The sequence below is a fragment of the Marmota monax genome, unplaced genomic scaffold, assembly GCF_021218885.2.
Source record: "Marmota monax isolate L192 unplaced genomic scaffold, Marmota_monax_Labrador192_F-V1.1 WCK01_AAM20220418_F8-fsc00114, whole genome shotgun sequence".
Taxonomy (NCBI): Eukaryota; Metazoa; Chordata; class Mammalia; order Rodentia; family Sciuridae; genus Marmota; species Marmota monax.
Window position 1 is genome coordinate 5,355,571 of NW_026694943.1, and position 23,734 is coordinate 5,379,304.

Below are 23,734 nucleotides of genomic sequence, written 5' to 3' on the forward strand. Positions count from 1 at the left end.
TGGTGAAATATTCCCATTAGATATTTAAATATGATTGGCTGTTCTAAAATAACTAGAACAAAGAATGAATCCTGTATAATTAACTACTGGGCTCAGAGTGCATCATTTGGTATGACTAAAACTGAAAATATAAATGCATATCTATATTTAATATTTAAGACATTAACAATTTCTTAAATTAAAAAAATAAAATTTTCATTAATTTCTGAAATAACTACAAATGAATAAAGAAACCTATAACAGGTTTCCCTTTTTTTTTGGGGGGGGGGGGACAAATGTTTCCTAGACAATTTTAGTCTGGAGAAAAAATTTTACTGTAAACCAGTTAAATCTTTTTGTTTCAATACATGTTGTTCACACATCACTTAGAAAGTAAAATTATTATGTTGCAAAATAAATTATGGTTTTAAGATGCTTCTGTAAAGATACAATTTCCAAAAGTATTCAAGCACAAGGATTATTAATTCACTGTGACAGATTAGGTTACAGTGGGCTTATGTTTTAAACGTTGATCAATTTATCATTTGTAATTTTGTGTTTAAACATAAATGGAAGAGCACAGGACTGAGATACCCTATTAATATGAATTATATTAGCAAACTGGGGCTGCAAATAAACTGGGGGGCATGTTTAATGGACTAAGAGGAAATATTTAAATATAATGCACTAACTTCATGCAAATGGAACTGTTGGTTATAGAACAATATGATTCTTACATTACAAAAGGCTATAATTTCAAGTAGATATAGGATTACCCCTACTAAGAGCCCCAAATATGAGATAATCTTCAAAAATTAAGTTGGTAGAGATTCATACACAAAATTTTACACTGCCTGTGTGCACACAGGAGCAAGAAGCTCAGGGAATGACCATGAAGGAGACACATGGGCCCCCACCTAAAAATAAATAGTTCCCAAGTGTACAACTGAAAATTGTTCCCAAACTACTGCCAACTGGATTTTAGAAGACATGAAGATAACCTTTATGTACTGCAATTCAGTTTCAAAGGAGCAACTGGGTTCCAATCTAAGGATTGGGTATGCAATTCAAATATATTTTTAAGAAGTAAAGCCCAGTCACATGGTTTAATATGGTTAAAGCAGCAAACCTGCCTACAGTATGGGGTTTTAAAGAACAAATTCCAAAGAATATAAGTTTATATTTCAGATGATTTTGAAAAGCCCATAACCTTAGATCTAATCCATTTAACACACTGACACTTTATGTTTTAAATTCAAGATTACAACAATAATGTCAATTAAACTAGCAAGTGTTAAATGCTAACTCTATGAGTCCCCTGGTTTCTCTGGTAAAGCAGCAGGGACTTACAATGTAGTTTTGTAGAAGCAGCTCCACCGACTCTCGTCTCCCGTACTTGATGATCCAAGACTTTAGCTTTGACTCTGCAAGAACCAGCAGTGAGAGCAGACGGTACTTTAATTCTAGAAATTCCATTTTCATTAAGTGCAGCTCTGATGTGGAGGAAACAAAGTGAAACCTAGAAATAAAACAGGGAGATTTCACGGAATGTAACTAATAGTAACAGAACGATGCTTACTTAACCTGTTACATGGCAGCCTTAAATATCGGGCAGCTACAAGGTCCTCCAAACTCTAGCTGATCACTACTGTCTGGGGATGGGTTCCTTTTCTAACTCTGGGTTTAAAGGCAAAATATTATTGATTGAAGTCTTTGAGTTAGTTCTCTCCCCTGCCAACACATCTCTCATCTGTTTCTTTTATAAGCTGTTTTTGCAATATTACATAATGTTCCTTACAGTACTGAGTAAAAAATACAGGCTCTGAAGAAACCATGCCTGTGATTTTCAGGCTGTGGGTACATCCAGGCTGAGTCTTTTCAGTTAATAATATATTAGAATGTTGGAATTCTTAGCATATATTATAGGAGCCTACTTTTCATTTACCAAATGCAAGCATCTATGCTTTTAAAAAACAAAACAAATGATTGATTAAAAAGAAAAGAAATGTAAAAAAAAAATCGTCTACCTAGGATTTTAAAAGAAGACTTCATTTAAAACCAGATAATTCTCTTACCTCTCGGCCATGTCCTCTAATTGATCAGGTGGCACTGGGATCCCGTTGACAGACCTGGTCCGATAGATTTCATGGAATGCTCTTTTGTGGGCATCTGTGTTTTGAAGCAGATCCTAAGATACAGTTTTAAAAAAATAAAAAATGAGGAAACATGTTCACAGGAGGCTGGGAAGCATAATTTTCAGCCTGCACATATGACTCAATGTATTCAACAATTTGATCTTGCTGCCACGTTCATAAGCAGCCTGGTGCCTACCCCAGGCTTTTACCTTGAGCAGGAGCCCGGGGCTTGTGCATAAGACACCGTGCTAGAGCTGTGTCTAATAATTATGGCATCTTTTAAACACACATGACACTTATACAGCAATGCATTCAGACATTTTAAAGGTACATGATCCAAAGGGAAATGTAATTATTGCTATAAACAACAATTTCAGTATTTTTCTCCTTCCTGAAATTTTGGATTCATTGGTTTTTACAAAGCATAAAAGTGAGCACAACATATTTAACTCTTTAATGGTAAGAAGTAATAGGCTTTCCTTTTTAAAATATTTTTTAGTTGTAGTTGGACACAATACCTTTATTTTATTTATTTTTATGTGATGCTGAGGATCGAACCCAGTGCCTTGCACATGCTAGGCGAGCGCTCTACCACTGAGCCATAGCCCCAGGCCCCTAGAAGTAATAGGCTTTCTACTGTTATTTTACTTTGAATGTGTGCAGGCTATTTTAAGTAATATTTGCTTGCCATCTCATGTAAACTGATAAGATTACAATATATTTTGAAAACATCCTTTTGGTTAGAAGTTTTTCAAGTGCAGGGGATATCTTATATCATTTATTTAGGTTGGTTTGTTTGTGGCATTTTTTTTTTACCATCCACAACTTATTTATAAAGAGAATATTTGTTTTACCAGAACCCCTAGCCAATCTGTCCCGCATTCACAAGGAGAGAGTGAGGTGAAAAGAGATTTATGGCATATTTTCTATAGTTTTAGTTAGTTTCCCATCAGCAGAATAAATACTCTATAGTGTGTCACCCATTGAAAATTAAGACACATAGCCCACCAAAATGACAAACTAAAATTAATATTATTTCTCTCAAAGTAAGATTTTGTGGATCCAATGGAGAAAAAAGACACAAATATATCCCAAACCAAAAAACAGTTGAGGGAAGAAACAAGCAATGTCTTTATATTATAAATTAAAATGTTAAGGCCTGTGTGTATTTGTCCACTTAACTGACATCTTGACATTATCAAAAACCTCAGGGCCAACCTTTGATAAACTTTGCTATGATCACATTTGACTTAAGCCTATAGATAATTGTAGATAGACTCATGAGTCTTGGTGCCAGACAGAGGATCCCATGAGCAGCCAAGACCTGACCCCAAGAGGACAGGGGCCAGAGGCCTACTCTCAGAGCAGCCCTGAGGTTAAGTAGTTAGTCACTACTCCTTTATCACACACTGACACATTTCTGTGGTTTATGATCTTGGCTAATTTCTTCAAGCGACTGCAAGGCAAACTTGGAACTGTCACCGCAGCTAGCTCTGATTTGCTATACCTGACAATTTTTAATAACGTGTACATTGAAAAAAGTCTTTACAAGATATCAAAACAAACAAAAACATCTTCACACATAGGATAAATGAACATCTATGGCTGGCATAATGTTACAACTTCCTTTGAAAGGCTCTTTCACTCTAAAACAACTCTAGATGTTGAATGAACCTTGTGATTTTAATTCATCTTACTCAATTCATAGAAAGCAAGCAAGCAAGCAAAAAAAAAAAAAAAAAAGTCTCCCATTCTTAGTAAATCATGACACCAAATGATCACACAGCTGTGGGCAAAATAAAAGTGAAAAATGAGATTGTCTTGGGAAAGTAGCTAGACACTGCTTCATGATATTGGGTCTTGGAAAATAAACAGGGTGAGACGTTGAAACTGGATTTCCTCCATGTAACCAGAGCTCTTGACCAATGTGAATGTGCTGGTCTGGCTGCCAGGAAATACAATAAGGAGAGAAGCAAAGATCACCAACCACAGGAAAAAAGCCACCATGGGTGAGAGCCAGCAGAAATAGAAAATTAATAGCACTAGAGAAATGCCAGTCATTTAATACTGGACAACACAGTATGTAAGTCAGAGGGAAAATGATCTGGCTAAAGTGTTCTTCATTCTTATACTATTTAAGAGGATGTTAAGAGATTAACTTTCAGTTTTGTCAAATATATATGGCCAAATTTTAAGGAAAATGTAGTATGCAATTAAAACAAATAACTTTGCAGCCACTAGATAGAAAACCATAGAATAAATAAGAAAACCAGTTAGTCAACAAACAAGACCTCCACCATAAACTTTTAAATAGCATGAATGTAGAAAAAGGAGGAGTTAGAGGAGGGTAGAAGAGGAAAAGAGGAAGAAAACAACCAGGGTAAATAGAAAGCAGAGTGAGATGATAAAAACAAATTCAAGTTCAATGTATCAATACTCAGGAATAAATATGAATGTGGTATAAACTTATGAGTTAAAAGGTAGAAATTGATACGGGTGCTATGGTGCATGCCTGTAATCCCAGCAGCTCAGGAGGTAAGGTAGGAGGTTTGCAAGTTCAAAGCCAGCTTCAGCAAAAGTGAGGTGCTAAGCAACTCAGTAAGACCCTGTCTCTAAATAAAATACAAACAGGGCTTGGAATGTGGCTCAGTGGTTGAATGCCCCAGAGTTCAATCCCTGGTATACTCCCCCTCCAAAAAAAAAAAAAATAAAAAGGTAGAAATTGACAGTTTGTAGAAAGAAACAAAATAGATTCATTTGCCTTTTACAAAGAGAGACACATAACCATGAAGATCACGGGTAGGTTGAAATTAATAGGATGGAAAATTACATGTCAGATAAAAAGTAACTGAAAGAAAACTGGTATAAAAGTATTGACATCAGCCAAAATAGATTTTGAACCAGAAATCATTAAAAGGAGTTAATTGCTTAATGATGTAGCTTGCAACTTACTAGAAGATACATATTAATCCTGAACTTAAATTACCTAGTAAGTCTCAAAACAGATAAAGCAAAAGCTAATAGAACTACAGGGAGAGGACAGACCCACCCACTGTGGGAACTCCGGTGCTGGGTCATCTCCACCGTTTGATCTCTTAGTATGGTGGCTCAGTCTTTGATTCTTTTCCTCTTCCTGTCTATACTTCTGTATTTCATTTCCAGTCCCATATCTTTAAATAAACCTCTATGTGTCAAGGACTGCATTTTTATTTCCAGTCTGTGCCTCTTTCCAGAGGTCTTATCTGGTATCCCCGACTGCCTAATCCACAGGTCAAGTTGCAGGAGAAGAGACCTCATCTTGCCCCACACTGAACATGTAATCTTGCCTCCTAAACCTGCATCAGTGTTTCCCCATCTCAATTGATGGAAACTCCATTTTTTCAGTTACTCAGTCTAAAAATCATAGGTTTATTTATGATTCCTCTTCCTTCACAGTCCATATTTGATGCTCAAAATATATTCTGAATCTCAGCACTTCTCACCAGCTCTACAGCTTCCAGTTTGGTTCAAAACACTCAACTTGCATTATTGAAACTGTGTCCTGGCTTCTGTCCTCCATCTATTCTATTCTGTTCTCACACAGCATCTTGTAAAAACACTGCCATTTTTATGGTAAGAAAATGGATGAGAAAGGATGGTTAAGACATGACAGAGAAAACCAAGTGCCTAAGTAGGGATAAAGGAAGAGAGAAGATATAAAGAAACGGGATTGGGAAAAAAAAAAAAAAAAAACAGGGCATTAACTGCAGGCACAGGAAAGATCACAAAAAGAATTTTAAATGTATAATAAGTTAAAATAATGAATTAGTTGATCATTTTATTTTATTTATTTATTTTTTTTTTTTTTTTGAGACAGGGAATCACTACACTATCCAAGCTGGCTCAGAACTTGCCATCCTCCTGCTTCAGTCTCCTGAGTAGCTGGGATTATAGGCGTTTTTCACCATGCCCAGCTTGGAAAAGTACATTTTGACCAACTTTATGCTAATACTTTTGACAATAGTCAAAGAAATAAATTCATAGAAAGTCTGAATTAGCAATATTGACTCAATTAATTTTGTAAGTCCAAATATGGGGATACAGCAACAATAACAACAACAAATCCAATAACCTTGTCCCTATGGAGTGAACACTAGCGTGCCCGAAATCCATCAGTCAATAAGCAGGTGATTAAGACAGATAACAGTTGAGATGATGGGACAAATATCAAGCAGGAAAGAGGGTTGGGGGTAGCTGTAATCTCAAAAAAGGGTAGCTGTAATCTCAGAAAAGTCTGACTAAAAGAGGACCTTTTAGTGATGGTCAAAGCAGATGAGGCAGAAGGAAACAGGAATATTGGTAAGACAAGATTATTCCAGAGGGATGGTAAAGGCCAAGCCCTGCAATGTGTTTGCCTGTTTGGTGCCACATTTCCAGTGAGGTTTCTCTGACTACCATATTTAAAATTGCAACAATACCCAATTCTCTATGCTTTTAACCTTCTAACCTAATTTTATTTATTATGCTTATTATTTTTGTTTGCATTCTCCCACCGGAAGTCAAGTTATATAAGGCAAGAGTCTTTTGTCTGTATTGCTTATGGGTATTTCACAAATGCTTAGAGCACTATTTTCATGTAACAGGTGCTCATTTAAATTTTATTGAAAATTCGGTTAAGATTAGAAAGGTGTAGCCAGGGGTATAGATAGAAACCTGAATGAAGAAAGAATTTCATGAATGCAGAAACAACCATGTAAAGTGCTTCTGACAGGTGAGAAAAGATAAGGACTGAGAACTGACTATTATGAGGACCAAGAAACATCCTGGTCAACTTGTCCTGGGTAACATGGGGAAGAAAAGCCTGTTTGGGAATAGGTTCTACAGAGAATGGGAGAAGAAGATTTTGAAACTAAAATGGGCAATTCTTTCTAAAAGCTTTTCAGTAAGAAGAGGTAAAATTGAATGGCAGTTGGAAAGGTAGAATTAAGAAAGTGACTTTTTGAGATGAGAGAAACGACATGCATTTATATGTGGATAGGAAGAATCCAACAGAGATTGAGGGGGAAGAAAGTACAGTGAAGAAGGACAGGAATTCTCCCCTGGAGGGAGAGGGAGGATGGGCTGGAGGCACTCGTAGAGGGATTGGCCTGAGCCCGGCGCACAGATGGTTCATCCATAGTAACAGGAGTGGAGACCCAGTATTCAGGCACAGATGCAAGTAGGTGGGCTGATGTGGTCGTGGGAGCTGCGGAAATTCTTTTCTGGTTGCTTCTATTTTCTCAGAGAAATAGGAAGCAATGTCAACAGCTAAGAATGAGGATGGGGAGGAGGTGTGGAAGGCTTGGGGAAAGGAAGCATAAAATAGTTGTCCCAGAAATGGAGGAGTGAGTTGGGAAATGCCCTGAGAGAGCCAACCAGCCTTAGGGCCCAGGTGGGTTAGTCACTGTGCGGGGGTGGGGGGTGTTTTTCTCCAGCCACAGTCAGCTCCATGTGTGTGGGAGGAACCAGGCAGAGGTGGGTTTGCGCCAGCACTATTTTTTTTTTTTTAACCTGGATAGTAGGACAAAGTGAGATATGCCCATAAGGGACTGAGAAATGCACAAGGGGTGACTCTTTTGAACACTGAGGGAAGGGCCCAGAGGGCAGGGGTGAAATGAAGTGGGTGTGATGGCGGAAAAAGCCAGAGCATCAGTGGCTTATAGGTCATCGAGGGTGAAGTCACATGTGGCAGAAGAGATGCTCAGCAAAGTGGGGTGGAGGTTTCAGCTTCTGATGATGACCACTGCCAGCTGTGACCACGGAGTGGGCAGTGAAGGTGGGACAAAGGACACGGTCATGAGGAGGAGATGGTCAAGGTACTCAGAGGCCAGGATATTGGGAGAACCACCTGTGGCCTCCTGAGATCACTAAACACTAAGCACCATCTAGAAAGGAGAAAGAATGACCTAGGTAGGGTAGATCACCCTGGGAAAGATGGAGTCTATGAGCCAGTCTCATGATTCCTTAAGACTTGAAAGCCTTACTTTGTTAAAGCAATAAGACTCCCAACAAACCTCATTGTACATGTGCTATAGTCAATAGCTCTGCAGGCACGTTTTAATCTTAATGCTCAAGACAACTGAGATTATCAGCTGTGATGCCTTGGGAAAGTCACTTAACCTCTCTCTGCCTTTTGCACAAGACAACAATACTACCTATCTCAAATATGTCATTATGGATTCAGCAAAAATTAAATATTTAGGACCAAAAACATGGTTAAATCCTTCCTCGTAGTTAACTATATTCATTGTTATTTTACTAGATAACTGAGCCCTGGGGTGTCTGGAAGATAGAAAAGATAGTATGGGTATAATTTGCTTTGCAATATAAATATATTCTGATATAAATGTAAGTTAACTTTTTAAAAAATATTAAAAAGAAAAAGAATTGGCAGAACCATTCACAAAGTGAACTCTTTGAAACATGCATGTTAGAAATGATCTGAATCCAATTTACAAACACTGCTTATGTATTAAAAGTGATGAAATGGTGTTATATTTCTAAAAAATGTGTGAGGAGGGCAGAAAACCAAACATTCTAAATTATTACACCATGTTTAAGTTTTCTTGACAAGACTTGGAATTACTTTTTCTGAATTAAGTTCTATAATGCTCTTTTCTCAAATTATTGAATCTCTGATCAGGTATAGGGTAGATGCTTCAAACTGATACCCTGATTTAATGTTATTGAGGGAACCTAGAATTTTAATCATCTCAGCAATGATTTAAATGTCTCACTTTTTAAAATTTAGCTTATCTGAGGCATTTAACAAATAAACATTTTTTTGAACAGATTAGAATTGATCTTGTAATTGATAATTTCATTGTATCAGGATTGTGCTATTTTAAGTAACTGTGCCCAGGCCTAGTAAAAGTTTCTGTCTCAATAAAATAATGATTCAGAGATTCACCTTGAACCCGGCCTTTGTTCCTACTTGCCTTTGCTTGCTTCCTATTGTCTCTGTTGCATGCCTAGTTTTCTCTTTTTTCTGTTCTTTTGTTAGTCTCAGATAACCATCTTCTCTGACTACTGTCCTGTGGGTCTCCCAGCTCCACTTCTTTTCTGGTTAATGTGGCTTGTTTACTACACTCCAGTAGAGAGACTTCCTCTACTTGTAATGCAGGCAGTTGGCACAGTGTCTCTCTTTCTTCTCTCTCTGTCCCTCTTTCTGTGTCTCGGTCTCTACCTCTTTCTCTCTCTCCGGGATCCAGAAAGGGCTTCAAATTCTACAGTCACTTAAGTATACAGATTAGTACACGCATCATCCAACTTAAAGCTTTCTTGTCAGGGGCTGATGTCATCTACAGTGAACCTTGAATTGATATTCCTATAAAACCCTACAATTATCTAGCAAATAGGGCAGTTGCATTGTTGAACATTTTCCCTGTGGTATAAATCTACTATGTAAACAACAAGCACACCAGTGTTTCTCAAACCTTCAGTTTAAAGGCACCACAAGTACCAGGGCCTTATCTGTCACGGGCACCCATTTTCCCTGTGCTGAAATCTGGCACAGAGCTAACCCGTGGTATTCATTTTGCTGAATTAACATTCAACTCAAAATTAGTATACATAGTACATTTTAAAAATGAATTCTTCTGTATCAAATATTCACAGAAATTAAAATAGTTTCAATTATTACATGTTTCATAGGAAGAGAAAATTTTTTTCTTTTTTTTATTGGTTGTTCAAAACATTACAAAGCTCTTGACATATCATATTTCATACTTTAGATTCAAATGGGTTATGAACTCCCATTTTAATCCCTTATACAGATTGCAGAATCACATCAGTTACACATCACATTTTTACATAATGCCATATTAGTAACTGTTGTATTCTGCTACCTTTCCTATCCTCTACTATCTCCCCTCCCCTCCCCTCCCATCTTCTCTCTCTGTCCCATCTGCTGTAATTTAATTCTCTCCCTTGTTTTTTTTTTAAATTTTTTTCCCTTTCCCCTCACAACCTAGGAAGAGAAATTATTACATGTTACATATGCTTAATTGCTAATTTATTAAGTGGTATTATCTGGCATTTTTTTTTCTATTTTTAATATATTAGGAGTCTCAAAATGGCCTAATGTTTCTATGCTTCTGAGAAGTCTGAATGTGGCCCAAACTAGGAAAACTTGTGACTCCATTTCATCTAAAGCCTGAACTCAAATGGTGTTGGGGAAGCTGATATCCATACAGAAGAATGAAAATGGACCCTTATTTCAACTCAAAATGGATTAAATATTTAAACATAAGAAAGGAAATGGTATAACCATTAGAAGAAAACTTCCCTATGGAAAGCTCTATGACATTGACCTGGGCAATGAGTTCTTAGATATGAACCCCAAAGCACAGGCAGCAGAAGCAAAACCAGACAAATGAGATCATATCTATCTCCACATTTCCTGCAGAGCAAAGGAAACAATCAAGAGAGTGAAGACAACCCACAGACTGGAAGACAATATTTTCAAATCATACTTTGCATAAGGGGCTAACACCTGAAATATATAATGAACTTGATAATGGCAAGGAAACAAGTATGCCTTTTAAAATAGGGGAAGAAAAAGGAAAAAGGTAGGGAGGGAATTCCATCAAAACAGAAGACAGATGAGTGAACCAGATGAAGGGGATTGAGGGGGAGGAGGGGGAATGGGAGACAAATATCATATGATTTTGTATAATTGATCTCAATGACAGGTAGAATCTAAAAAAGCTGAACCCACAGAAGTACAGGGTAGAATGGTGGTTAGCAGAGGCCTGGGGTGGAGGACATGGATGGAGAAAGGGAGACCCTGGACAATGAGAACAAAGTTCTAGATGGGGGGAGGGTTCTGGTGTTCTCTAGCATGACATGGTGACCTCAGTTAACAGCCATGTACTATGCATTTCAGAATGGTTAAGAGAGCATTTTAAATTTTCTCATCACAAAGACATGATAAATATTTGAGGTGATGAATATGCTAACTACCCTGATTTGATCATTCTACAATGGATACAGGTATTGCAACAGCACATTGTACTTATAATTGTATATGTAATTATTATGTCAATTAAAAATTATTTTTAATTAAAAGAAATAGGAGTTTCTGCAGGCACCAAAAGGCCAAGAATAAATGAAGGCAGGACCCAAATGTGGTCTACAGCTGACTTAGGGTCTGGCTGTCAGTCATGCTGGACGGGCTAATCTGGGTTTGGGTGTGCTGATCTGAAAGGACCAGAAGTGTAAATGGCATGGGATTTCTGTGTTTCTACATCTCTAGCTCCAGAAATAAGGTCCCAGAGAGGCATGAAATGATATTTGTCATGAATTTGCCTTTTGATCTAGTCTAGAATAGATAATAGTCTATTTCCTTGGGGTAACTAAATAAAAACTGTATGTTCATACACACATAAATATCAATAATTTGGGAGAAAATATACATGATCTAAAAATTGCCCATAGGTGGTCAGGAATAGAAATTTCTGCTGATCAGTTAGTTTTCAGGACATTCAGTAAAACCTCACCACCATGACACAGAATGGGGAACAGAAACTCAATTACAAATTGCATGACTACATTAATGAACAACAGCATTTTAGCTGGGTCTTTACTATCACAAAATGCAAAGAAGTACATTGGAACTTATATACAACTGAACATGCACTACACTGAAAATGTCCCAATTGACTAAGGTGCCATTAAATTCCAGCAACACCACTTCCCAAGGCTCCCTCACCCCACCTTGCAGTACCAGGACCCAAGAAATCTTGCCTGGTCTCCTTGGAGGATGGAGTCAAGAGCCAATCACCTGTAAATTCATACTACCTGTAAGCTTATCTTTTAGAACATAACATATAGCAGCAAAAATAACAAAGATGGCTGAAAATATGGCCCAGAGCTAGTGGGAAATATCTCAGGAAATAAACCTACTGGAATTTTCATGACTTAGTACAAGAAAGGAAAGTGTAAATTAGAAAACTTCTAAGAAGGATGTCTCTGATGGATGTCTCAGAGGGCTCCACTGCAGCTTCTGTCAGACTGTAAAGTTTTCCAACCAGAATTTTTACCTTATGTTGCTCCAGTTTCCGTTGTATTGTGTTTGCTGTTTCCTCATGGACTTGCTGAATGGTTATTTCCTCTCTCAGGGCCACCTCTGCCCTGTACAGCCAGGCACCTATAGTTCCCAGAGGCGCAGGAAGAGATTTATCAAGCTGTATATGCCAATCAAAGAGCTGAAATTCCAAAAAATGAGAAAAGTAAAATATCTCCTACACAGAAGAAAATTCTTAAAAATTTCCCCAAATGATTTTAAAGTCTACAGAAAGTTTTAAGTTAATAATTGCAGGTTTATTTAATATATATCAACTAAACAAACATCTATTTCTGAGTGTGATATTTTGGGTATGGGGAGAAAACTATAGACACAAACAATTTTTGAGGAAACTTAAGATACATCTTAAACATGGAAGAATATTATTATGAATGTAAGCAAGTTTCTTCTTGTGGGAATAGCATAAAGCACCCACTGATTCTCTTATGGCTTTTGCAGAAAGAGAAGGTACTAGGTTTGCCAACATGCTCAAAAAACAGCAGTAATTATACACCAGCATGTGAAATCCCTGGTTATCAGAATGAGAGTCTCATTTAAACCTCCTAGAAAAATGAAGGTTATCTAGATAGCTTTAGACACAGATGTGAGGATTCTTTCTAGAAGTCTGTGATTTTTTAACCTTCTCTTCATTTCTTCCATTTTACTTGATTCTCAAGCACCATTTCTTAGTGTACTGTATCTGTACAGGTAGGATGGTTGTGGTACTTGGGAACTGCACTATTCTTTGATGGAGTTAATGGTGAAAAGGGAGATTATCCAAATTAATAGCATGTGGCAAATTTAAGTCAAATATTCCTACAGATGGTAGAAGAAGTCCAGGGGTTTGAAATCTTGGCCTTTAAGCATGCAGAATGTTGCTATGAAGATACTGAATAGTTTTCCTTCAGATTCACAAGGGACCAGATAAGAAGAAATGCTCTCATTCAAGCATGTAAGGTTGTATGTCAGCATGTAAGGTCCTTGACTATTGATGAAAGGTGATTATAGAATGAGAAGTAGTCTACTATCTATCCCTGGAAATCTTCTACAAAACAAGTCACGTTTTCTAAACAACGTAGAACTAAGTTTTGTATGGTGAGAAGTAATCTAGAAGCTCTTCCAGGATCTCAGTCTACCAATACTGAAAAGCTAGCACAGGTAGGATAAGCCAGGCAGGAAAATAGCTGCTGACCCAAGGGCTCCCCCTAGTGCACAGAAAACCTGACAAAGCAAAAATGCTTTGTAATTCAGCCTTCCCAGCCTCAGACAGAGGCAGCAGGGCTGGTGAAACAGTGCTGGGTAGAGAAAGATGATTAACATATTCTACACTAGATTACAAAAGCCCTGATGAGATTAATCATGGAGAAACTTACCCTGGAGGACACTCTGTCCCAGGATTGTTTTACCAATGCTTGGTCAAGTGACAATTTACCGTCTCTGTGTAATGGTTGAATTAAATGTTCAATCTGTTTCCTTTTTATTTCATATTGGACTCTGAAGTGTTTAAATGACTAAAAGATGAAAAATAAAAAAAAAATAGGGCAATGAGTCAAAGAAAGCAAAAGCAAAGGAAACCACACCTCCTAAATAGTCATCCTTTATGTCTGGAGAGCACTCCATGTCTGTTATTGATAATAGACACTGATAAAGTAATAGCAGTGATCATTGATTCTGTACTCAGAGCTTGAACCTATGCCCAATACTTTCTACATATTGTGCTCACTGGGTCTCTCCATAACCCTACATCATAGACACTAGTTACCAGTATGAAGCCCACAAGTGACTTGGCAAAGCCACATAGTAGAAGTCAGACAACAGGCTAGATTTCTCAGTGCTAATTAAGTAATTTTTATACCATTCTATATTTGTCAAGAAAGAATAGTAAACAGGAATATAAATCATTGCTAATAATCAAGAAGATCAGTGTTTTATTCCAAGGTGCAAAACAATTTACAAGAAAAAATTGTATATATGAAAATATCAGTGAATTAAAGATATATAAATTTGAGTTCAAACAAGCCTGGATTAGTAGATCTATTTTAGGGGATCTCATTTACATAATAATCCTTTCATATTATGGTATTATCAGATATATCACAGAATGATTAAAGTGAACTTATAATATGTAAGCTTACCCATATATTAACATAAAAAGTCTTCAAATTTCTACATTTTACATTAAACCATCATACCCCAAAGTGTGACTCTAAATCCAAATTATGAATTGAATATGCCATTAAAATGTGCAATTATGTTACAGAGCAGAAGAAAGGCCCTAGAGAGTCTAGTAGATGACACATCTTTAAAAAACTTCAAAATTATAAACAAACGTGCAAATTCACACGCAGAACACTGGGGGGAGATGGTGAATAAAAATTTCACTACAAGTTTCATCTTCCATTCTCTGTAACTTAATGTAATTTAAATAATAACAAAGCATTTTGGGGAGTATAGTTCGGTGGGTTTGATCCCAAGCACCACAAAATGCCAAAACAAATGAACAAAATCTATGAAAGCATATGTATGGAAAATATAGTATTTATTGATCTTGAAATAGAAAGAAAGTGCTGATTATATAATACAGATATGTAAGAAAATTTCCCTGGTATACAGATTTCAGATGGTCACTATCCATTTTTAAACACGTAGCAATCATTTGTGGCTCAAAAGAAGTGCTGCTTTTTTGTATTTTATATTTTTCTTAGCAACTGTTTTCCTCTCACAGAATCATATCTGTACAACAGGTACTTTGTAACTTGAATTTTTTAATATTTTATGCTCAAATTAAACTCACTAATGGATTCAGTAAGTGTATTCAGTCTGTTTTTCTCAACATATTAACTCAAACACTTCTTAGGGGAGCTCATGCCCCCAAATTTTATCGTTTTAAAAGATTACATTGAGTTTCAAAGCCAAATAGTACATGGATAATAAGCACATATTTATCATTTTGCCAAGTTCAATAAATAGAATAATAATACTATAATCCATTTAAATTTGTGCATATTTACTTGAAATGACATACTAACATCATAGCTTAATCTTTTGTATGACATGTTGAGCCTCTCATATCATTGTACCCTTTGATGCAGCCAAAATGACTAAAATATAGAGTAGAACATACTGTAGAATATAATCCAAAATACATCAAATTAGTTTTTCCACTAAAATGAAGTGGTATTTTAAATAGAAGGAAAATGACAATGCTGCATAGAATAAATCACAACTTTTTAATGGGAAAAACCTGCTACAGACTTTGTGTCTTGGAAGTGAAAATTGGAAGCAGAAGTCCAGTTAATGACAGTGTAATGAGACTGGGTGAAACAACAACTCTGACCTCAACTGGAGTGCAATAGTGTTGAACTAGTGTTGAAATTGATTGCCTTAATGAACCCATTCCAAATATTCATCTTGCAATCCCTTATTAAATTCAGCCTATCTTAGTGTAATTTTCATTTGACTCAAGTCACTTATTTATTCATTTCTTTTCGGTGGACTTTCATGTTATGTGACATCTGTAAAACCATGAGTTTTACAAAAACAATGACTCTGAGGTACTTTTCTGGGCCACCTCTAAGACTCTGTGTCTAGCAAGCGATGACACCTCAGAGCTTCATATGGAGTGTGGACACAACTCAACTTAAAGCTACCTAAACAGATAGAAATGTAATTATTATATTATGTACAAATTTATTTTATATGCACATTATTTCCTAATTGTATTTTCTCAATATAACTTGAGACATTATTATTAGATCAAATGACATATCCATGAAAGATTTTTTTAAAAATTGAAATCTCTTTTCTATATCATACCTGATACTTATCCTGCAAATTAGATTCTGTCATCTGTGCCCTTGTCAAATCTCTTTCAAATTGTTCTATCCAAACTTTCATTTCCTTCAAAATTAGTCTGTCTTCTCTCTGAAAACCAGAAAACATTGCAATTTTATTACTGTGTATTTATTCAATTACCAATAAGACTTAATATGTAATACATCCCAATTGTCTTTGAAAATTTTTCTGTCTCCTTGCTCCCACTCCTTTTGAAGTGTAAGAAGCAAAATTAATTCTGGAAAAATATTTTAATTATCTTGGTAATACCAAAATTATCCAACTCTATTTTTTCCCCTCAAGTAACACTAAGCTAACAAAGAAAATGTGATCCAAAGAGAAGGTCCTCCATCCAAAATTAATCAGAAAGAACAATAGTTGGAGTGAAAACATAGGCCCATGGATTACCTCCCAAACCAAGCTATTGGTTACCCAGTGGACTATTCTGGGTAGGATTAACTTTGACCAAATTCAAGGAGTGGCAATTAGAATAATGTTGGATAAATTGCCTATATTCAATATAACATAAGCTCCACGTAGATATAAAACATATTTATCTTGTTTAATATCATATTCCTAGATCCATGCCGCATAGTTCCCATAAGAGAGTTACCAAGTTATCTGCTGAAAAAATACATCCAGCTTAATTTATACGTTTGGTTACACAAATAATAATAGGAGGCATTATAGCACTGATTTAGGAAAAACATTCTAATTTTTCATCATTTAATTTTATCATCTAATTTCATAACCTATAAGAATGCCAAAGCGATAATGAACATTTAGTGTGATTTTTGGCACTTGCAAATGGCTTTTAACTATAGGATCTCACTTGCTGCTCTCAGTCCTATGACACAGGTAACATGATTTTCCTCATGGAGAGGTCAAATGTCATTGGAGGATTGTCCTTAAAATAACTGTCTACAGGCTCTATACAGGCAGGCAAAACTGGCATCTGATTTGGCAATGCATCAGCTCTGTGACCTTGGCACATATTTCTTTATTTTTCACTTTCCCTGATGTTGCATCATCATCTGAAAAATTACCACAATCCTTCTTATAGTTTGGAGACAACTGGAGGTTATCTATGTTAGACACCCAAGGACAGAGACTGGCAAACAATGTTGACGTGATCTTTAACTGTCTCACTTTCTGGTCTTACAGTGGTAGCTGTCTTCTGCCTGAACACATGTCTTCCCAGTTCTCCCTGGACATCCTCTGGAGTGTTTTTCCTGACTCAGAAAAAGTCTTGCCTCTTGGGGACAGGAGGTCTCTATTCTACACTAATGGTTCTCAAACTTTAGGAGGCACTACATAATCGTGAGGTGTGATAACCCTGATGGCTGGACTGGACACATAAACAGGTTTTCGGGCTCAGTAGATCTGAGCAAGATCCAAGAGAATTTGCATCTCTAACAAGTTTTCAGGTGAACTTTGATATGCTGCTTTAGGAACCACATACTGAGAACACTTCCCTATGATCCTGGATCCTGTGCAGCACCCAAATACATGCCATTGTGTTTGTCTCCTTAATGATCTCTTTATCCCCCAAATTACAAACCCATCACCTATGATTTTATCTCCAGTGCCTAACAGTGTCTGGTCCTCAGTACCATGCAACATATGGTTATATAATAATGATTAATTGATATCATAGTTACTAAGAGAAAGAAATGAGACTAGACCCAGACACTGCAAAGTTTGGCTCTTCCCATGATGGCTCTTTTGAATGATGAGGTGAAAAAAATCAGAGTCCATGTCTTATTATAGGATGTTTTTTTTGTGTGTGCCTAGGAAAGTACTGATAATGCATTATAATGAGCTCAGAGGAACAAATAAATGCTCTTGGTCTATCTCCCAGGTACCAAAGGTCAATGGGAGCACTTACTACACCTGAACCTGAGGATGTGAGTGTGCAACTTCACTGTCAGGCTTTTATTAGCCTCTGCATCTAAAATATACTTGGAACTGGCCCCAAGCACAGCTGTTTGTTACTAATTGAAATTACTTCACACAGTCATTGGAGGATTATGTCCTTAAAATAACTTATTACAGTCCATTCAGCAAATGACTTTCTGGTGGTAGGAAAGTTATCAAGCAAATTGCAAAAGGTAAGAGAGATGTCGCTATTTATACATTCAACATTCTCTTTTCTAAGAGGGAAATGAAGTCCAAAACAATATTTAGAGTCCCAGAAATCATTAGTCTACTGCCTTCTCCTCAACTGGTAAGTTTCACATGCATTCAAAAGACCTGAGGTCTATTTGGCCACAAAAGATCACCTAAGTTCCAAGAGCTAAACTGTTACCATTCTCTGTACTACCCTCTGTTTCTCTCCCCACTGCCTCTCAAATAAGCACAAAAATAACACAAACTGATGCTTCATGAAGCATAAAATAAAATTAATTTAATATTTGACATGAAATTGGTACTTCTGATTTTCTACTCCAATGTTTGCATAAAGTCTTCTGTACTCTTAGATGTTTAACCCCAGGCCCAAGTAAAATATTTTTTAAAATCTGAAAAAGTTAATGTGTAGAATAAATACTCAATAATTTAGGTGTAAGCAAGAATTTAAAGTGATTCAGTCCACAAATATTTTTAGCACCTATTATGTCCTTTATTAAACTATGTAATTCACTACTGAGCAAGAAGAGATGTGGAGAATCTCAGGCTGACAAATGAAGTGATACTCACCTTTTTCGATTATTATTCCCTACTTAATATTATAATAACATAGCTAATATAATTCTTTTTATTAGTGCTGTTAAGTGTTAAAAAGAAGTTAATCGATGTGGTCTCATAATTGAAGATTAGTGGAAAAGTCCATGGGAGTGATTTAGAGTGTCGCTAATATTTAATAACATATGCATGTTATTTGTTCTATTAGAAAGAAAGAGAACTAACATTGACCAAGGTAGTAAAAGAAATGTATACATAAGAGCAACACATGCAAAGGAATGGCTAACAAGCTACAGAATGTAGAATATTTAAAATAGGTCACTCATTCAAGGTTACTTGAATCTTACCTTAAAACTTTGGATAGAAATTGCAAAAGATGGGAAAACTGGAAGTATTTCCTAACAATATGAAAAAAAATAATACATAGAAACGTACTATAAATTAGGAATAAAAATTATACAGGAAACAAGAATAAAATCACTGAAGAAGCATCTTTTCTATAGATTAATAGCTGATAATTTTAAGGGTATAATTACTTCAGGACTTTTTTCTATAATTTCCAATAAGTCAATGTAGTTATTTGGTGGCAAATGGCATTAAAAAAACTTGAAATGGCTATGTGGGGCAACACATACAGTTCACAATGTGTTTTGAAATAACATTAAAACACTTTAGGAGAACTAGGTAAGTAAGAGGTACACGGACTCCTATTCTCCCTATAGATACACCAGCAGCACACACGTTTCTGTGTCTTTCTCATGGTTGACTGTGGTTTGCTTCTAAGATTCATCAGTAGTATCTGCTGCAATGGAACAATGGATGGCAAAAAATAAATGAAAGTTCACTGGGCCAGAAAATAAGCCAGCAGCCCTGTTTCATTTACTTATGACAAAGTACTAATTCCTGAAGCAATATCTCAAAAGCTTCTTCGTAAGTTTTACTGTTTGAAGTAGGGCACAACAATGCCTACTTCCAGGTAGAAAATTACAGTTAAAATAGCAGCCACAAAATAACTGATGCAAACAGACTCATAAAAGATGATGCAGAAATCAAATGCACACAAAAAGCTGGAATGCTGGTAGGTATCTTGATGCCAAGATTCTCAAAGTGTACTAAGGGATTCTCTAAGTCCTGAGTAGGCAGATATTGAGTATTTTGAGGAGATGGTATTAGCCACTCTAATATACACGGTCTATAAAAATCTTAAAAGTTCACTAAATACAATTAAGGGACCATTAACAACATTAACATACATAAGCTCTGCATCATTAAGAATATTTTAAAAAATTGTTCAGAATATTCAGTTTTAGAAGCTTATGTCCAACATTACAAATACCACACAAAAAGACAAAGCTTAAAATCTGATTTTTTGAATAACTCTAAAGAAGACATGTAGAGAAGATGGGGATATAGCTCAGTTGGTAGAGTGCTTGCATTACATGCTCAAGTCCTTGGGTTCAATCCCCAGAACCACACACACACACACACACACACACACATACACACACACAAACACAAACAGAAGCCATGTGGATTCTCTCTTCAGGAACAAGTTGGAAGGGATATTTTTTTTAAAAGGATCAAAACTTATTTTCTAGATAATGAACTTAAACTCCTAATAATAAGACTCTAATGAAGTGTACTGACAGCTTGTGTCAGGAGTTTGCATGTTTCATCTCTCTGAGGATTTTTGCATTACATTCCTATTCACAGGCAATCACTAAAGCAACTACTTGTGTTTCTCAGATGTTTTCAATCATAAAATGTACTTATCTGAGATGACAAATGTCAGAGAAATTAAAACAGAAAAAAACTCAGAAAACAAATCAGATGTAAATCCACCTGAGTAATACAAGAACTTTAGATATAAAAATCAGATAGAAATCTGATTTACTCTGTGCTGGATGAGGTGAGTCTAATATGTTTTTATAAGAAAACAAAACTCTGAAATCCCCAAATGACTTCAAAATGCTGGCACGCACAGTCTTTGCTTTAGCCTTTCGTGTACTTCTCTGAAATGTTTGCTTTACTAGCTATGGATAAGTTACTCTGGTAGTCAGTGCCTGTGCCCAAATCCTGGCAAGACACAAGAAACATTTTCTAAAACTATAGATTTAAGGCACCAGCACGCTTCTATCCCAAACCATAGTAACTTCAACTAGGAGGCATAGGAAACATCAGTTACCTGTGTTTTAATTCTTTCATGAAGCCACTGATTTCTATTAGTATAATAGTTGTTTCCACTTGACAATATGGCCTTATACGTCCCTGACCTTTCCTTTGTTAGATCTGTTTCTGAGGTTTTAGGAAACATATTTTAAGTTTTGTTTTTATTATTGTCTTTCATCATGATCTCAAACTGCTTCCAAAGTCTAGCTGAGATCAGGGCAATACAGAGAGGTACATCTTGAAAATTCCTTTTGCTATTTTCCCTGCAGTCATTTTGCTTTATGAGTCATTATAAATTCAGCTATAAATCAACCCCTTTATAATTTAAAAGGAATAGAGTGTGATTTCAGAACTATTAGGAGAATGGCCATTACCATAGTTGTTATAGACTGGAAGAATAAGTAGTTTGCTTTCCTGCATAGAGAGCAATATGGGGCAAACTTTCAACACGGAAATTCAAAAAACATTTTAAAAAGAATTAAAATTTGTATTTTGTTTAGACTAGGAATTCTACTTCTAAGAACAAATCTTACAACAGAGCTTTAAGACTGTTCATATCATGTATAACTAATTAGAATAAATTGTTTAAAATAAAAAAAAGACTGTTCATAAAAGTGTTATCTATGATATTGAGAAGTTAACAATTTCCAGCAGATAAACTTGGCTAAATACTGACAGCTTGTGTCAGGAGTTTGCATGTTTCATCTCTGAGGATTTTTGCATTACATTCCCATTCATGGGCAATCATACACATGATGACTTGCATAATTCTTCATAATGTTCATGGAAAAATAAGTTTAAAATTGAATGGATATTATTATTCTATTTTTCTTAAAATATCATGAATCTACATAGACAAAGAAAAATGTTGAGAATTAACATTGACATGTTAATGTTTTCCTAGCATAGGTTCTATCTAGAAAGTCAAATAAAGGTAATTTTCCTTTTTTCCCCAAATTTATGTAAAATAATTATGATGCTGAACATATGTGATTTGATCAGTAAGAAAAATATAAATTTTACTTAAACTATTGAAAGCTGAAAAGTCTAACCACAGCAAATAATTACAACTTTTAAAATTATGCCCTACTTCCATATGCTTGCTGTAAATAGATAACATTGAATCTATAAGTCAAAATTAGATTTCATCAGATCAGACAGAATGAGGAGACTCAAGAACTATGTGTACAAATGTGATAGACATAAAATTATTTCAATCCTCAAATTACTAAAACTGAGTTCCCAACACTGTTTTCCTCAGTTTAATTCATCAGCATTGTAAATCTAGCACTTATTAGTAATGCTCTAATAAGCAACATACAAACCAGCAAAACCTTTTCCTCTAATTGCCTTTTCATTTGGTGATATCTATTCCTTACTTGATCAGCCTCATATTAAAATGCATTCCAGTTTAACTTTTTGAAAACAGTAGCCATGCAAACCTGAGCCACTGTCACTGAGCACACCAGCAATACTTGGAACAGATACTCACATCGTTCTCTAGCCCATCACTGCCTGCATTGTGGACGTCAGGATAATGTTTCAGAAACTGGGCCACATAAGTCATAATGGACTTCTCATCTGGCTTATCCACATCAACATCTGGAAAAATCAAGATCAAATGTGAACAAATTAATTAGCATTCATTGGAGTTTAATAATGCAAGTTTTAAAATCTAGCTATTATATCAAGAAAACTGACCTAAATGCAGAAAGAAAATAGAATCATTATTAAGAAATTTGGGGGAAGAAAGGAAACCAATTTAGTCTGAATAAAACATGCTAAGAATTTTATAACTCAAGATGGTGTGTTTTAACAAACAGCTTTTAATAAAATTAATAGATGTCCCATTTATAAAGTCTCATAAATAATTTAGCAGGGATCAAAGATTCTGTATGGTTATTCAGACATTCTGTCTGGCTAATAAAATACAAATAATATGTAAAGTTTAGAATTAGAGAGAGCAGGGCATATAAAAATGTTTGCAGATGTGATGTTAAATGACAGCTTGTAGACCATTATATATGGACAAATACAGACAACTTCCCTGCCCCCTTAAACTTTGCTTGAGAAGAACGGGACGTGTCATATATCTAATTTCTTGGTCCTTTCACTATGAGGCATTCTTTCTAAATTACTATACTTTGCTATTATGAATTGAGATGCTATAAACATTGACGTGGCTGTGTCACTGTGATGTGCTGATTTTAAGTCATTTGTATATACCAAGGAGCTGGATAATTGGGTCAAATGGTGGTTCCATTTCAAGTTTTCTGAAGAATCTCCATACTTCTTTCCAGAATGGTTGCACCTATTTGCAATCCCACCAGCAATGTTTGAATGTGCCTTTACCCTTATATCCTCACCAATATTTACTGTTACTTGTATTCTTGATAATTGCCATTTTGACTGGAGTAAGATGAAATCGCAGTGTAGATTTAATTTGTATTTCTCTAATTGCTAGAGATGTTGTACATTTCTTCACTTATTTGTTGATTGATCCTATTTCTTATTCTGTGAAGTATCTGTTCAGTTTCTTAGCTCATTTATCGATTGGAGCATAAGATTTTTTGGTGTTAAGTTTTTTGAGTTCTTTATCTATCTTGGAGATTAATGCTCTATCTGAGGTGCAGGTGGCAAAGATTTTCTCCCATTCTGTAGCCTCTGTGTGCATGTTCTTGATTATTTTCTTTGCTGTGAAGAAGCTTTTTAGTTTGAAACCATCCCATTTATTGATTCTTGATTTTACTTCTTTCAGTTTAGGAGGCTTGTTGAGGAAATTGGTTCCTAAGCTGACATGATGAAGAGTTGGGCCTTCTTTTCTTATAGTTGGCACTGGTCTAATGCCTAA

The 23,734-nt window shown here is 35.8% G+C and overlaps 1 protein-coding gene across 14 annotated transcripts in view; it reads right to left on the reverse strand.

Annotated features, from left to right (window-relative positions):
- The window catches only part of Syne1 (spectrin repeat containing nuclear envelope protein 1), a 428,383-nt gene that overhangs the window by 293,559 nt on the left and 111,090 nt on the right, over positions 1-23,734 (reverse strand). For 12 of the 14 annotated variants that reach the window (XM_058573624.1, XM_058573630.1, XM_058573631.1 and 9 more), the window contains 7 exons: positions 22,376-22,485; positions 19,062-19,112; positions 16,015-16,122; positions 13,572-13,709; positions 12,176-12,340; positions 2,055-2,167; positions 1,330-1,498 (listed from right to left, as the gene is read on the reverse strand). In XM_058573624.1, the coding sequence (XP_058429607.1) occupies positions 1,330-1,498; positions 2,055-2,167; positions 12,176-12,340; positions 13,572-13,709; positions 16,015-16,122; positions 19,062-19,112; positions 22,376-22,485 (854 nt within the window). The remainder of the gene's footprint in view (positions 1-1,329; positions 1,499-2,054; positions 2,168-12,175; positions 12,341-13,571; positions 13,710-16,014; positions 16,123-19,061; positions 19,113-22,375; positions 22,486-23,734) is intronic. The other 2 variants (XM_058573636.1, XM_058573627.1) reach the window with 1 other exon arrangement.